This window comes from Esox lucius, chromosome 25 (assembly GCF_011004845.1).
Source record: "Esox lucius isolate fEsoLuc1 chromosome 25, fEsoLuc1.pri, whole genome shotgun sequence".
NCBI classification, from domain to species: Eukaryota; Metazoa; Chordata; class Actinopteri; order Esociformes; family Esocidae; genus Esox; species Esox lucius.
In genome coordinates, this window is record NC_047593.1 from 12,171,347 (window position 1) to 12,188,376 (window position 17,030).

A 17,030-nucleotide genomic window follows, 5' to 3' on the forward strand; every position below is an offset into this window, starting at 1 on the left:
TGGTACTACAGTAGCTAGCTAATAGCCGGATCTTTCTTGTTAGGCGGCTGTCTTAGGCCAGACCGGTGACTCTGGGATAGAATTGCTAAGAAAAAGCCATATCTCCGAAAAAAAAAAAGATTAAGATGGGCAAAAGAACACAGACACTGAAAAGAGAAAGATTGGGAAAAAGGTTTGTGGGTTGATACGAAGTCAACAGGCATGTTCAAGAAACAGTGGTTTAATTGTTCTGAAAATATAAAATGCACAAAGGTCAAGAGTTAAATGTTGCAAAACTCTGTGGTGAAAGGTCATAATGTTTGGTTTATTCATTTCACCATCATCTCAAGCTGATCTTCTTTAAGTGGTATTAAAATGTATTTTCAGTTTTTCTTCCATAGAAAACATTTTTGATACAGCCCTATCCTTACAGGCCAACTCCTCAGGGTATAAAGGGTTAAAAAAGACTGAGTGAGTGAGCAAGAAAAAAGTAGCAGAGGGCGTAGTGAAAGTTGAGAAAAAGCAATATCAATCAATTTGGCGCCAACTCTTTTTTTAGATACCGAATTGCCGTTGGCTGGCTTTTCACGGAATGTACAGAGAAAGCAGGATGACCCTCAACCTTTATTTGAACCTTTTCTTACCTTATGAGTGAACCCTGCTGAACCCCACAATACCTATAAAAGCCTGGGGCAATGGCTTCACAGCAGGAGATTGAAATGCTCAGAATGCTTTTTTTTGGTTTTTGGTCACCTTCTCATCTTTTGCGTTCAAGTTTGTGCTTATCTGAACTCATGTCTCTGTGCGTGGCTGTTGGTGTATGTGCCCATAGGGATGAATGTGTGTGGTGTGTGTGTGTGGGAGGGGGGGTACTGGTGTGTGTGTGTGGGAGGGGTGTATAATCATGTGGACAGATGTCCATTCAAACATTAACACAGCTCTTAGTGTCCTTAGGCTACATACAATGAAATAAAGATAGAGATTAGAGCCAGAGAATTGGGGGGGGGGGGTAGAAAGAAAAGAGAGAACAATGAGAGGGAAATGGAGAGAAGGACACAAGAGAGAGGAGAGAAAGTAAAAACAAGTAGGGAGTTGGATGTGGGCGTGGTATAAAGAGAACCAAATAGTCTTACCAGTTTATTGACAGTAAGCATATGATCCACTCAGTTGGTAGAGCATGATGCTCAGTTGGTAGAGCAATATGCTCAGTTGGTAGAGCAATATGCTCAGTTGGTAGAGCAAGATGCTCAGTTGGTAGAGCAAGATGCTCAGTTGGTAGAGCATGATGCTCAGTTGGTAGAGCATGATGCTCAGTTGGTAGAACCAGATGCTCAGTTGGTAGAGCATGATGCTCAGTTGGTAGAGCATGATGCTCAGTTGGTAGAACCAGATGCTCAGTTGGTAGAGCATGATGCTCAGTTGGTAGAGCAATATGCTCAGTTGGTAGAGCAAGATGCTCAGTTGGTAGAGCAAGATGTTCAGTTGATAGAGAATGATGCTCAGTTGGTAGAGCATGATGCTAGCGTGTTTGTGGGTTCAATTCCCGGGACCCATCATACCTATAGAATGTAAGCATAGCTGTGATTACCTTTGGATGGAAGTGTCTGCTAAATAGCATGTATTAAATTACTACACTGGATTTTATGATCCCGACCCCTTAAATAACGTAAACAACTATGCTATTACTCTAACAACCAATCATTTCTGTACTCTCACAATGAAACGTGGATGTGCAGCCAGTTTACATTGATTATTTGATGATACCATCGGCTGTCACCAGCTTCAATAGACACAAAGTCACTATTGTGGCTGATCAAACCTACAGTATTTCTTACATGTATCTTTTTACAATGGGATTTTATTCTCTAACCCTGACCGTAACCCTGATCCTGACTAATACAGACAATAAACCTAACAGTAATTCTGACCTTAACCATTGCTAGCCTTACACCTAACATTAACCCTGATCGTAAACACTGTTATGCTTAAACCTAGCATTAACCCTGACATTCACCACTGCTAACAAACCTAACCCTAACTTTAACCTTGACCACTGCATGAATTCTGACCTTAACCACTGCTAACTTTAAAGCTAACCCTAACTTTGACCTCTGCAAAATTAAGCACTAGCCCAGTATTTATTCATTTGGGATAAAGATAGTGTCCGCTTCATTTGGCTATTAATGATGTTATGTAGAATGTGGTTGTGTCTTTTCTCCATTGTTAACCTAAACGTTAAAGGTAGATTCATTACTGAACAACACAGCATCTAGAGTTAATGGATCAATTGCCGGTGTGATATTGTGAACAGCAGCAGGGAAAGACATTTATTTTTTCTTTCCCTGCTGAACATTGAATAAGGGTCATTTGTATGTCATAATCACTAACTGGGTGAAGTAGGTATTCTTACACAAGACTGCCATAAGCAGTAATGTAGGTATGAACAGTTTTACAGGCTCACACCAAAAGGGATTAAGAGGTGGGCAACCATTATTCTTTGACCGCAGTAGATCATTTTATTTTTACACAAAATATGCTTGTTCCATTTCAGATAGAAGCGAGATCAGCAAAGCACAGTCGCTGAGGTAAGAAGGTCAAGGTCTCTTTCTAGTTTCCTTCCTTTTTTCTTGGTCATGTCAACGTTTTCAATTCCAAATGAAACATGAGGGCTGGACCCGTTTTGGAGTTTTCCTCCTGATTGGCTGGGACGTTCTGTGGACTGGCCTTCGGAGGAGGCATTCCAACACCCCAGTAAGGAGTTGCTTTGGGAAAGTCCTGTTATTGGTGGAATCCTTTATACAGTAGAACCAGGAAAGTTGGGTCATCATTCATAATATCCCCTACGTAATAGTGAAAAGATCCAAAGGGATCTCACTTGATGAAAGGTTTCTAGATTTCCCAACAACCCTTTCGTGCAGTTTTGCCAGGACCTTGAGAACGACATCACGGAGGACATGTTCGGTTTAATTAACTTTAAGGGAATGTTGTGAGTTTGCCTTTATGCAACCGTGGATTAGCCGGCTGATTTTAGAAAGTGTGTTTCGAAGGGCCCTGGATGATATACACATCTGATCACACTCCCCTCTGATCCCTCTCTTTTCTCTTGGGGGCCCTGACAGATTTTCTTTCCGTGTTTGTTTGGTTCCCTCTCTTTTTTCTCTCATCTGCTGGCCGGCTTACCCTCCCCCCTGCAGGGGATCGATACCAATCGCATGGAGGGGCTGATTGTCTCGCGCTGATGATGTCACAGCCCCTGTGAAGTGGAGCCCAGGAGGAGTGAGTCGCTGCTGGGTAGAAGGTATTGTTTCTTACTGCCCAGAATATCAACAGAGGGAGGAGAGAGACAGAGGACAGCACAAGGTAGAACAGAGAACAAACAGGACATCACTGGTTAGAAAAGGGAACGGAGAGGACATCACAGGTTACCGAGAACAAAGGAGACAGCAGAGGTTAGCACAGAGAACAAAGAGAACATCATAGGTTACCAATGAGAACAAAGAAGACAGCAAAGGTTAGCACAGAGAACAAAGAGGACATCACAGGTTACCAATGAGAACAAAGAAGACAGCAAAGGTTAGCACAGAAAACACAGAGTGAGAGAGATCAAATGCACATCTGACCTAAAGGACAGGTCAGAACAGCAGTTAAACCACTGACAGGGCAGGACCACGGAGTTAAACCAGTGACAGGGCAGGACCACAGAGTTAAACCAGTGACAGGGCAGGACCACAGAGTTAAACCAGTGATAGGGCAGGACCCAGAGTTAAACCACTGACAGGGCAGGACCACAGAGTTAAACCACTGACAGGGCAGGACCACAGAGTTAAATCAGTGACAGGGCAGGACCACTGAGTTAAACCACTGACAGGGCAGGACCACAGAGTTAAACCAGTGACAGGGCAGGACCACAGAGTTAAATCAGTGACAGGGCAGGACCACTGAGTTAAACCAGTGACAGGGCAGGACCATAGAGTTAAACCAATGACTGGGCAGGACCACAGAGTTAAACCAATGTCAGGGCAGGACCACAGAGTTAAACCAATGTCAGGGCAGGTCCACAGAGTTAAACCAATGTCAGGGCAGGACCACAGAGTTAAACCAGTGACAGGGCAGGTCCACAGAGTTAAACCAGTGACAGGGCAGGACCACAGAGTTAAACCAATGTCAGGGCAGGACCACAGAGTTAAACCAATGTCAGGGCAGGACCACAGAGTTAAACCAGTGACAGGGCAGGACCACAGAGTTAAACCAATGTCAGGGCAGGACCACAGAGTTAAAACAATGACAGGGCAGGACCACAGAGTTAAACCAGTGACAGGGCAAGACCACAGAGTTAAACCATTGTCAGGGCAGGACCACAGAGTTAAACCAATGTCAGGGCAGGACCACAGAGTTAAACCAATGACAGGGCAGGACCACAGAGTTAAACCAGTGACAGGGCAGAACCATAGAGTTAAACCAATGACAGGGCAAGACCACAGAGTTAAACCAATGACAGGGCAGGTCCCAGAGTTAAACCACGGCTATGGAGTTAGGCCACAAACAGGATAGGACTGCAGAGGACACGCAACACAGGGAAGAAGAGAGAAACTGACCCTGCGCGACAGGACATGTATATTACCGGAACGTTCCACTGGCTTGCCTCAGTGGGCCTGTCTCTAGGTTGGATACCATACATTAACCACACTGTCGAGGAATCCATAGGAAAGCCCTCCGCTCATTCTCTCCTCTCCCCAGCTGAACGGTGGACCGAGTGCCATTCGTCTGAAGTTGTTTGTGCGTGGGGTCCGAATCAATAGTAGCACTATGGACTGCTCGCTTTCAGCGGCCCCCCTAAGGTGTGGAGTGGCGGCGCTCGGCGTGGAACGCCAGGATTATCATTGTTATTTCTCACGTTCTGGCTCATTAATTTTTAAAGACGGGTTGTCTAAAAATCCAATAGGGCATCGATCGGTCGGCAGTGTCCCTCAGCCGAGCGGCATTTTTAAAAGAGGACCGGAAAAAACAGCTATTAAATAGACAAATAAGGGCACTGACCTGGTATCTGATTATTAAACACAGGCGTTGAACAGTGGTCCTTCGATACCTGCAGGGTGAATGAAGCTCATATGGTGAGGGAAGAGTGCTCGGCATCCAGAAGGGATCCGTTTGTAAAGATTGAGTAGGCGCACCGCACACATCAGAACGCACGTAGAAATGAGAACACGCGCGCCTCGTCCTCCTCTGAGTGTTTACTCACTTCTGTTTTCCTCTTCCCTCTTTCCCAAGAACAACAACCAGTCACAAATCGCCTTGGATTGGCCCACCCCAGGAATCATTCCTGACCATTTGCCTTGTTAGCGGCCAGAGGAGTATTGTAATATTTCTAGGTAATGTTGGCCGTGTCGGTGCCGAGGGCGGGCCGGCGTTGATCATCGATCAGCGGGCTCTAATGGGCGTTCTCCTCTATGGAACGGCCTCGTTTGTTGTTTCAAAGGGCCCTTGCAGACGTCCGTTTGACACGGATTCTTTTATTATCTCTCTCAAATTCGGTTTACCTTTCTCCCTTTTTGTCTCTCTCTCTCGCTCTTTCACTCGCTCAGTGTTAACATTATCTCTGTGCAGCATTTCGATAGGATTTAGATGTGGGCTTTGCCTCGGCCGTTCTGTCACCCTCCATGTGTTCTTCTTGGGCCATTCTGTTGTAGATTTGATAGTGTGTTTTGGACCATTGTTCTGTTGCATGGTCCATATTCAGTTCAGCTTTTTGACCGATGGCTTCACACTCTCCCTCAAGAATTATTTGATACAATATCGAACTCATGGCTGACTCAATGACAACAAGCTGGCCAGGCCCTGAGGAGTTGCTCCATACCATGTATCTATATCTCTAGTTCCATTTTCAGGCATACAACATGGCTACAGTAACGTCTGGATAGTGGCAACTTTCAGGCAATTGAAAAAAGTGGCGAGTCAGATTTGGCTTTACCCTTTCAGACAAGCTTTTTCTAAGGGGCCTCAGTCCATATGTCTGAAATGAGTATAAGTCTATCCCCCTGTCTAACAAAACTTTCTCTCTGACTGTGTCAGGTTGAAATGAGCCAACCCCTTTCAGACACACTCAGACATTTACATCAGACGTGTGGAAAGACGGGAGTCCTCAGGTCACTGTCTCAGGCTGTTAGGTCCTGTGGAGCAGTGAAAACTTAGACATCTGTGGCATGGCATTAGTGAAAGGAGCTGACACACTCAGAAAGGTTCTGCAGACATGTGGTTTGACGAGAGGCTTGGGTTAGAGAGTGGCCTCACTGGGTGTTCTGTCTCTCATAAGTGAAGGGGGTTTGAATTATGGAAGGCAAAGTAATAATTCAATATACCTTTGAACTAAGACTGACTTTCACTGTCATATTTACTTACAGTAATTGACCAAAAAACGATTATTACCTAATGGTTATTAAGTAGATTTTCTTGTCACCCACTGATTTGCAAAAGATGGTGTGATGTAGCCTGGGTGTGTGTCAGTTTTGTCTCTTTAGCCAACTCCTTGTGGACTTGTCACGCTTGACAATGAGCAATGGAGTTGGCAGCAGCTCAAAACGGATCTGGGACCAGGCTAGCTTTGTGAAGATGTTGACCAAGGTGACTCTGGTCATGATTCATTCTCCTCAGCCTGGGACGGACAGACCGGGTGTGAGCATGTGTCCCGCTGTCACTGCTCTGCTTCTCGGTTCTGTGTGGCCAGTAGCTGTCCAGAAGGATTGACAGCATACAAACCAGTATGTGTGCTTAGACACACACACACCGCTGCCGTCTGCCACACAGACGGACACGCTAATCTGATAGCAGCCCCTCCCCGTCAAGCGTGAAAGGTTTGCCCACCAGACAAATGTTCCAGTCGGTTTGGCATTCAGGTCAGATGAGAGGCGGGCCGGGCCGGACATGCAGGCCGCTGGACATGGACACACTGTCACCACGGAGACGCCCAGTCATCTGTCACTCAACATGGGCCTGGGTCACAGGGACCCTGGATGGACTTCTACTCGTAGCCCTACAGACAGGTTTCCACCAGAGCTGCCACTACTGACACACACAAACACAGGCTCTGTTATCAGACTACTTTAACCAGGTGTTGGAACAGGGCAGACGTGTACAATTTAATAAACGTAACCTCGAATGGACTTAAGAAAGCTGTTTTAGGAACAAAGTTAGCTCATCGTAGGTGAGTTAACTAGATGAACTAGGAGTATTACTTTAAACTCTTTCAAGTGGCTCTGTTCAACGTTACCAGGGCTCCACATGAGACTGGGGACTTTGAGAGTACAAAACGTCAGAGAACTAGTAATACTGTTTTCCTGCTTTCCCCAACGGTTTGCCGAGGATTGTTTGGCCTTGTTTGAAATAGCCCCAAAGCTAAATGTGCTACGCCAGATAAGCATTCAGGGAGCATTCCGAAGCCTGTGGCCCCGCCACAAGGGAAGGCCGCTTTTACAGAGCTTTAAGTTAGGTACCGAAATTATGCCTGGACCTCTGGAGGTTATCAGTCATTTTATTAAACAACTATAGGAAGACACAGAAAGAGACAAAAAGAAATAGAGGGAGTGAGAGAGGGAGAAGTGTGCGTGTGGGCCACCGAGTTCAAAGGGATTTGATTAGTTCTTATAAACAACAGTCTTTGTACATTTTTTTTTATTATTATTCCTGTCTGTGAGCCCAAAAGCTTTGGTTTTTATCCGAGTGAGTGGAGAATGGAAGCCCCTTAGAAACATTTGGTATAGCTCGTATAGAGGAAATGTCACAAGCTGACAGTATAATACCAGGCCTTGGTTAGGATGCATCCCAGAAAAGGAAGTTATGCGAAAGACCGCGTGGATGAAAATCAACGCGATGATGTCATACCATGACATGGCGTCATTCTGGGAAAGGTCAAATGGGTTTCTGACCAGTGGGACATGCAAACGAACGCGTCTGTGTTTTGTTCCCCTGATTTGATCATTTTTACACCCGCCTAAAGATATTTTGCCTCCTTTCAAAAGAGTCAAAACCTTGTTGGCACGGAAGGTTGAGTGAAAAATTACGCCGAGCGAGAATACCCTCAGAATGTTTCCGGTGGCCATCCATCTTAAGGCAGAGTGAGTTTTATACTATTCACTGTAACCTTGTTCCGGGGATGATACTGTAGTGCTGATGGGCAGCTCGGCCAGTTAACCTCGTGGCCACGGGGAATACATCACTATTACCGCGACTTCTGCAGAAGGACTCGCCGCTCACACACACAAACACTAACAAACACACATGCCCCGCGGCAGCGCGCACACACATTTGTGAATGCATTCACTCGCGTAGGCATTCAGTCGTGCTCGCTCATAAACGAATAGGAAGTGTATCATTACGACAGGACGTGGAAATCCAATATGACCGAGAAGGACATCATTATGCCGGCGCGGGCATGTGTTACGGAATTCCACATCGCTCCCATCCCAGTGGAGTCTCTTGATTATCCTAAAGTCGCCCGGTTGCGGGCAGGATTTCCGATTACCTCCGGTGTTGTGTGGCAGAGTTCTGCCACTGCTTCTCAATCCAGATTGAGGTCTCCCACATAAATGTAATTTAAAGTTCACACGGCGTGTCTGGCAGACTAATAGAAATGCCTTTGGCTGGTTAGTATAGCTCCTCGCTCTGTGTCGCTTTCTCCTAGCTCTTTGGCTCTCTCCCTTTCTTTCTCTCGCCGTTCCTGTCCCTTTCCCCCTCGCTCGATTGCTCACTCCATTTGTCTCGTTCTCCCTTGCGCTCTATATTTCCCTACATTTTTTAAATATTGTTTCCCCTACAGTTTCTCTCTGTCTTTCTTCCTCAGCCTCTCTCTAACTCCCCTCCTGCAAGAGGCTCAGGTAAACAGCTTTAGTGTGTAGACAGCTTTAGTGTGTAAGCAGCACCATGGTTTCCCAACACACAACCCACCGCATAGAGGAAAACAGCCGAGGGGGCCTGTTCTCTTTTTTTTGTATTGTTTCCTCGATTTGAACACCAACTGACGTTAATGTCTACAACCTGCCAGGTTCAATCAAGGCCGCGCGCTGCCGCCATCGTTAAACTCCACCGGGGGCGACAGGGCTAGACAAGAGAGCGAGGGTGTTTTGCTAAGTGTTGATTCCTTGCATTAATTATTTGGGAATCGTCTTTATGTTTTGATGAGCGACGCGGGGCTACATGCCTGCTCCGGTTCAGCCTCTAGAAAGATCTGTATTACACGATGTGTTAGTGAGGAGGGATTATAGGAATTGTCACCTCAGTCATTTCCAGACCTGTAGCCTCGTATTTCTTGAATGTACCGCAATAATAAATGATTGACGTCGCTGTGTTTGTACTGTTTTACCACCAAAGATGAGGTAATGCTTCTTGCCATCATGTAAAAAAAACATTCTGAACAACATAGAGGTCTACTATAATCTTGATCTTAGCAGTTTTTTTTGTGTCAGGTATTTAAGGCATGTGTGTTAGTTTGTGTACAAGGGAGCAAGGAGGGTGTGTGTGCATGTGCATGAAGTCCCACGTGTGTGTACGTGTTTAAATGCATGTGTGTTGGGGGTTGGTGTATAGTGGGTTGTGCCAGGCTGTTGGAGCTGGAGCCTGAGTGTTGTTGATGGTGGAGGGGTGGAGCCTGAGTGTTGTGGAGGGGTGGAGCCCCGGTGTTGTGGATGGCGGAGGGGTGGAGCCCAGGTGATATGGAGGGGTTATGGAAGCTACTGCCTCAGACTCTAAGCCTAAACATTAAACCATAACTTAACAATTCTTAGTGAACTCCTTGCCCAACACTCAAACGACTGAATCCATTCCTTTTTCTGTTTCTCAATATTAAAAACAATTAGATTTCCCACTTGTTCTTTGTGATACAGCATATGAAGGAAGTCAGTGTCTTCCTCAATACGAATAGGATCCATCTTAGAAAATGTAATAAATGAGAAAGGCCTGCTATTGAGGAGAAACTTAGATTATGCAACGTTCCATCTATGTTGTGTTATTTCTTGAGTTAATAAAGGTCTTATCTAAACACAGCAGGAACTACTGGGTGGGCCTCTCAGTGTCTGTGCCATTCGATAGATAACAATCACTGCATCTTTTCATCCAGCGTTAGTGGGCAGACAAACATAGTCGGAATCAAAACCCGAAGCTCATATAGAGTACATTGTTAGGGAGATTAGATCAATATGCTTTGGACGGTTCTGACTTCCTGACCAAAATGATAGCACTTCTTTAAGAAAATAATCTTTTTTCCCGGTTTCACTTACAATTGAACTTTGGAAGCCGGTTGGAATGTATATGTAAACTTAACACAATCCAAAACCATAACCATTAACCAGTAAAAAGGATAGGTCCAGATCCTGTTAGAGCTTAGGTTTGCTTTCACCGAGTTAACCGCATCAAACAGAGGTATTTATCAGCCCTATAAAAGCATTCTTAAGTGATTTCAAACGTCTGATTCTGAAGTGAGTTGGAACATATGAGCCAATTTAAAACATTTGTCTCTAAAGTGATTTGAAATTTCTAAATCTAAAATGAGTTGGAACATCTGAATATAAGCTGAACTTTTTATACCTTGATGGTAGTATAGTGTCATTTATTGAGTTGTTAACCTGGTTGTCTTGTTTAAATCAAACATGTGTTTTCGGTTATAGTAGGGTAGAAGATGCATTGTCCCAATGACACTTATATGAACCATCGCATCACTGTACGTCACCTGGGTCACATCACTCACCAAACCACTCCATTCCTCATCTGACATTGTAATAAGTGTCATTGCTTTCAAGTCACCTATTGTCATGTTGGAGTCTCGTAGCACTGTATCATTCAACATACCAGGGAAATCATGGGAAACGGAGGAGAGAATGTCATCAATGCAGAGGCCGTATCCCATGTAGGTGCATAAAATGGTCATGACAATAGACTTGGATGCGTGACGAACATCCAAACCGGCCTCATGTGGAAGTTCCAGTGGAGGGAGACAGAGATAGACAAGGGTGTGATACGGCGTGCTGTTGATGAATGTGCTCCATGATATGTCCTTCCTTTACGCCTGTGTTCTTCTTGTCAGGTCGTAACAGTAATCTGTACATGGCAGCACCAAGGGTGTGTTTGTGTGTCTTTGTGTGTGCCTATGCACGTGTGTCCTGAACTGTTGAGACGGCAAGGCAATGGAGTTGTCACCTTGCATTTCACACCGTAGCATGATGTGTGGGCGCACGTGTGTGTGTGGGTGTGTGTTTGGAGGGAAGGTCCATGTGACCACAATAGTTTGTGGAGTGTGAATGTGTATTCAGTATACATAAAGTCATTTTGAAAACAAGATATTTAATTAAAATCCTGCTTTTTGTACCTATGTTCCGTAACTGCTACTATACCAGTTTCTTCTACACAGTGATGTTCAGTAACTTTGCTACTATACTATTCTTCTACACAGTGATGTTCAGTAACTATGCTACTATACTATTCTTCTACACAGTGATGTTCAGTAACTACGCTACTATACCAGTTTCTTCTACACAGTGATGTTCAGTCCCTACGCTACTATATCATTTTTCTACACAGTGATGTTCATTAACTATGCTACTATACCATTCTTCTGCACAGTGATGTTCAGTAACTACGCTACTAAATCATTCTTCTACACAGTGATGTTCAGTAACTATACTACTAAATCATTCTTCTACACAGTGATGTTCAGTAACTACGCTACTATACCAGTGTTCTACACAGTGATGTTCAGTAACAATGCTACTATACCATTCTTCTTCACAGTGATGTTCAGTAACTATGCTACTGTACCATTCTTCTACACAGTGATGTTCAGTAACTATGCTACTATACCAGTGTTCTACACAGTAATGTTCAGTAACTATGCTACTATACCTGTGTTCTACACAGTAATGTTCAGTAACTATGCTACTATACCAGTGTTTTACACAGTGATGTTCAGTAATCACACGCATTGAGCTTGTCTGACTTACAGTTTGGACTAATTCCCTCCAATCGGTTCTTCTGTGTTTCCTCCCCTCTGTCCTTTTGCTTTCTTTCTTTTCTCTCCCATTCCCTGCTATTTTTCCCTTCTCGCCTCCTCTCCTTCCTTCTGTCCTTATGATTGTCCTTCCTCTCTTCCTCTTTCTTTCTCCCTCTCTTCCTCTCACTTCTTCCCCATCCCTCTCTCTGCCTCTCCCACTCTTATCTCTTTCTCTCTTCAGGATGGGATGGGTAATCTTCGTGTAACCAAAGATGGGATCAGGCTTGAAGGTGTTTCTGAATTTCTGCTTCCTGTGTACGTGAAAGAAATACAGTCCAGAAGGGTAAGCAACACAACATTTCTAATGTCACACTTCTAAGGCATCATAACCGCCCATTATTGCAAGATACTTCATACAATATTTGTCTTCAGATTCAAAGTAATGTTGCCAAACATGACAAATACTTTAATATTGTCGTTTTTTAACAACAGTATTTAAAATATTGTATACATTTTTGGTAACCAAAAAGGTTAATTAAAACGTCCCAGATACGCAGTACCAGGAGCTTAAATGGATGCCCTCTGTTAAAATAAAACCCCTAAATTTATCCTAAAGTTCTCATTAGTGTCAGTACTACTGCAAGGTACATTTAGAATTATTTTTGTGTCACATGTGAGCCCAAACCATCACACAGCATTGTGAAGTCAAGCATAATTTCTCTCTAGCAGAAGCTTAAGACATGCAGTGTTCCAATGACACTTATATGAACCATCGCATCACTGTACGTCACCTGGGTCACATCACTCACCAAACCACTCCATTCCTCATCGGACATTGTACTAAGTCACCTATTGTCATGTTGGAGTCTCGTAGCACTGTAACATTCAACATACCAGGGAAATCATGGGAAACAGAGGAGAGAATGTCATCAATGCAGCGGCCGTATCCCATGTAGGCGCATAAAATGGTCATGACAATAGACTTGGATGCGTGACGAACATCCAAACCGGCCTCATGTGGAAGTTCCAGTGGAGGGAGACAGAGATAGACAAGGGTGTGATACGGCGTGCTGTTGATGAATGTGCTCCATGATATGTCCTTCCTTTACGCCTGTGTTCTTCTTGTCAGGTCGTAACAGTAATCTGTACATGGCAGCACCAAGGGTGTGTTTGTGTGTCTTTGTGTGTGCCTATGCACGTGTGTCCTGAACTGTTGAGACGGCAAGGCAATGGAGTTGTCACCTTGCATTTCATACCGTAGCATGATGTGTGGGCGCACGTGTGTGTGTGGGTGTGTGTTTGGAGGGAAGGTCCATGTGACCCCAAGAGTGTGTGGAGTGTGAATGTGTGTGTGTTGTAAACGTAACGACCACAAACATTTTGGATTAAGCCGTGATATATGTGACAGTCCTAATATCACCTCAGAGGGGATAGAACATTCCCCTTCTGGGTGAAACAGAGGAACACATCCCCATTAGCCATGACCTTCTGGGTGAAGCAGAGGAACACATCCCCATTAGCCATGACCTTCTGGGTGAAACAGAGGAACACATCCCCATTAGCCATGACCTTCTGGGTGAAACAGAGGAACACATCCCCATTAGCCATGACCTTCTGGGTGAAATAGAGGAACACATCCCCATTAGCCATGACCTTCTGGGTGAAACAGAGGAACACATCCCCATTAGCCATGACCTTCTGGGTGAAACAGGAACACATCCCCATTTGCCATGACCTTTGGGGTTCAATGATGGATGGTGTTAGAGTTATTCTTCAACAGTTGACTGAAATCCACTGTTTAAAATGCAGTCTGGGACTTCTACAATTAACTAAATATATTTGGAAACTTCCCATGTTGTGCTTTGTGTGTAATATAAAAGCAGAATTAGTATCATGCTTAGCCATGACATTTCAAGTTTGTCATGACACGAGGCACAAGTCGGCACAAATCGTTACATAGTACCGATTTTTGGGGGCTGTTCCACTTTTACAACCAGTGGCCCGGTTGTAAAAATGGAACAGTTATGCCAACATGGATACTTCCACACATGCCTTTGAATTGACATTGCCTGTGAAAATAGGTGCATTTATGAGATGAAAAGTTCTGTTGATTAAATTTGCATTGTTAGGCAATGGATGACTCTCTCTCAGTCCTGATTCGTTGCGTGAACCAGAACAGTGACTCGCAAGTTCACAAACAATTCGTTCTTTTTAAACTACTTTTCACTGTCTTGAGTCATTTTCCAGACTGGTTCGTTTTAGTCATCCGTTTGACCTGCTGACCGCAATTAATTCTACAGCAAGATTAATACTCACTCCTTTGGCTCAGCGGTGCAGATCTTGGCAGAGATGTCAAAAAAGGTAAGTCTGGGACTCCAATGCGTCGCGTAAAATGTACAGAATATGCAATAAATCACAATTGATTTTGATGTGACGGCGTGTTACTTTTTCTCGTCGATATTCGTTGTGCCACAAAATTCCATTCAGCTCCTTGGTGAGGGGGAGCTTGGCCGCCCTGCGACGTTAACTTCACTCTCCCTGAGTGAGAGAGCTGCACACTTTTGACAGACTGTCCAACAATGAGTTAGAGGAATTTATGAACCGAGACACATTTTCAATATTTGCAGTTATTCCCCTTTAACAGTGTTGCCTGGGCCACCCCCCCTGTGAGAGCTTGCCAGTCACAGAGGCAGTTTGGATAGTGTACACTTTGCTGTTGGCCATTCAGGAAACCACCGACCCATGCGAGCTGTGCTGAGTCTCACACCCAGTTGGATTAAATGCTATTTTGCTGTGGAGCGGCCAATCCCCCCATTCCGCCCGTTGAGTACAAGATATCTCTGGAACACCTATGTTTTCTCTCCTATTCAAACCCTATTTGGAGGAAATGTCTCTTCGTTTAGAACATCTTTTTTTTGCTCTCCTACTCAAAACCACAATGGGCGACCGCTTATTTTGGGTCGTCTTCCTTTTTTTGCCCTCCTGTATGGAGGACGTGCGATATCTTCCTTCAGAATATCTTTGTTCTCTCTCCCATTCAAAGCCTACCGGAGAGATGCGTTCTTTTAGGCTGTCCTCGCTTTGCCTACCACTGAAAGCCTATGAAATGAAACCAAGACTTACATGTCTTTTATGAAGTGCGTGTAACAGAGGACAGGCATTAATTGCTGTTGAGGAAGTGGCTCCGGCTTGTAGATAACCCCTACGAAGGAAGGAAGCTTCCTGTCTGTAAATCAAAGAGCGCGCTGGCCTCTTCATTGACTCTTCATCTATCATCAGACGAACACAGTGTCTCTCTCTCTTTCTCTCTCTGCGCGCGCGCGCTTGTAAGCCTGTGTGTCACTGTGTGCGCGCGCAAATGCACTTGCGTGTGTGAATGTGCGAGGACCTCTGTGTGTCAGTGTAAGCTTGGCTGCCTTTCTGTGTGTGTTTGTGTGTCTCTTTGTGTGTGTGTGTGTGTGTCTGGGTATGATTTTGGGTCCTGCACATCCAGCACAATGACACTGTGATCCCTTTTACAACAAGGTTCCCACATCAAAGCAAACACCAGGGCTGACACTGTTACTTTGAAAAGGAAAGAAAACAACACAGGAAACATGTTGAATGTGACAACCCAGTGCTCTCCCCCGAGGGTTGTTTGGTGTCCACCATCTTGTTAATGATTCGGGCTATTTTACTGGATAAGTCAGCGAGGCAGAGACTGAGTCTATCTGGGCTGTGTGCTGTTGACTGGCTGCGTTAGGCCTGGGGTTTCTCCAAGCCCCTGTTGGGTCTGGCGTTCTGGCACGGGACTGTGTTAGGATCCGGCCTGAGGTGTCAGTGGGGGGGGTGGGGGGGGGGTTATGAAAATCATTAGTTTCTTTCTGCCTTTCTGGATTACGATCACGGACGGAAAACTGTCCTCGCAGCAGTTGAGAGATGAATGAAAGTAAAGTGTAGAAAGAACTAACGGCAGGACGCCAACCAGCTAAATCCAGAACTCTGAAAATAAACACCCCCAACAACAACAACAACAACAACAAAGATTTAAGTAAATAACAACACAAAAGTAACACAACCATAAAACCCGAACAGCGCTTTCTGTTTTTGGAGTCATAATTGTCCAAATTTACATTCTTACATAATGCCATTTTGCATATGCGCTGGAAGGCTTTGAGCGGCTTGTTTTTTAATAGCAAATGTTGTTCGATCGGTTTCAGGGTGACAAATAAACCTCTTTGGGATTATATTCTTATTGGGTTATTTTTTTTTTTGTGGGCTTTTTTGTTGCCTAAGCTTCAGACGCCTCCAGGTCTTTTCGCATTCAGATTGCCACAGTCTAATTGGTACCCTGGCTTAATACTAAGGTTATGTTTTAGAGGTTACGTGTTCAAGGTCAACCATTTATTTCAGCCTGTGGGACCTTTCTTTTGCTACTTGTTCTATTGTGCTTCCTGACACATCTCCCCCTTGAACTTAATCAAGCGTCTGATGCAAGATGACTCCTGTGTAATGCAGATGTGTTGATTACATCATTGCTGCCACTGTTCTGTTGACTGACAGCATCATGGACCCCAATCTCTCTCTCTCCCTCTTTTTCTTTATATATCTCTCACCCTCAATTTCTCTCTTTTGTTCTGTCAATTTCTCTCTTCCCCTCTCTTTCTTGCTCTCTCTCTCACCCTCTCTCTATATAACCGTCTCTGCCCCCTTCCTCCCTCTCACTCTATCAAACTCCCTCACTCTTCCTTTCTCTAAATCTCCCTCCCTCTCTCTCTCTCTCATCTCCATTAATCTGACCTGGTTTAATAAAGATTTAAGGTTTAATGAAATTAAACTAAGCTAAGTGTCTGGAAACGGTGTTGTACGGCAGAAGGCTGGCTCTGTGTTCTGTGCAACGTGTCCTGTGCTGTCAACCTCTCTCTATCGCTCTCGCTCTCACTCTCTCTCTCTGCACTGTCCTGCTTCACGACACAGACTCTTCTAATTGTCCCCCCAGGGATCCGGAGAGAGTCTATCACTGCTTTGACAGAAAAAAGGAATCTTGATTCCCTACCTCTGATTACTTCAACACTGCTCTGTCATGGTTCACTTTCTGCTT

The 17,030-nt window shown here is 44.6% G+C and overlaps 1 protein-coding gene across 1 annotated transcript in view; it reads left to right on the forward strand.

Annotated features, from left to right (window-relative positions):
* LOC105021021 (zeta-sarcoglycan) overlaps positions 1-17,030 on the forward strand; it is a 197,856-nt gene that overhangs the window by 124,973 nt on the left and 55,853 nt on the right. Inside the window, exon 3 of the mRNA XM_010888450.5 lies at positions 12,192-12,293. Within this exon, the coding sequence (XP_010886752.1) occupies positions 12,192-12,293 (102 nt within the window). The remainder of the gene's footprint in view (positions 1-12,191; positions 12,294-17,030) is intronic.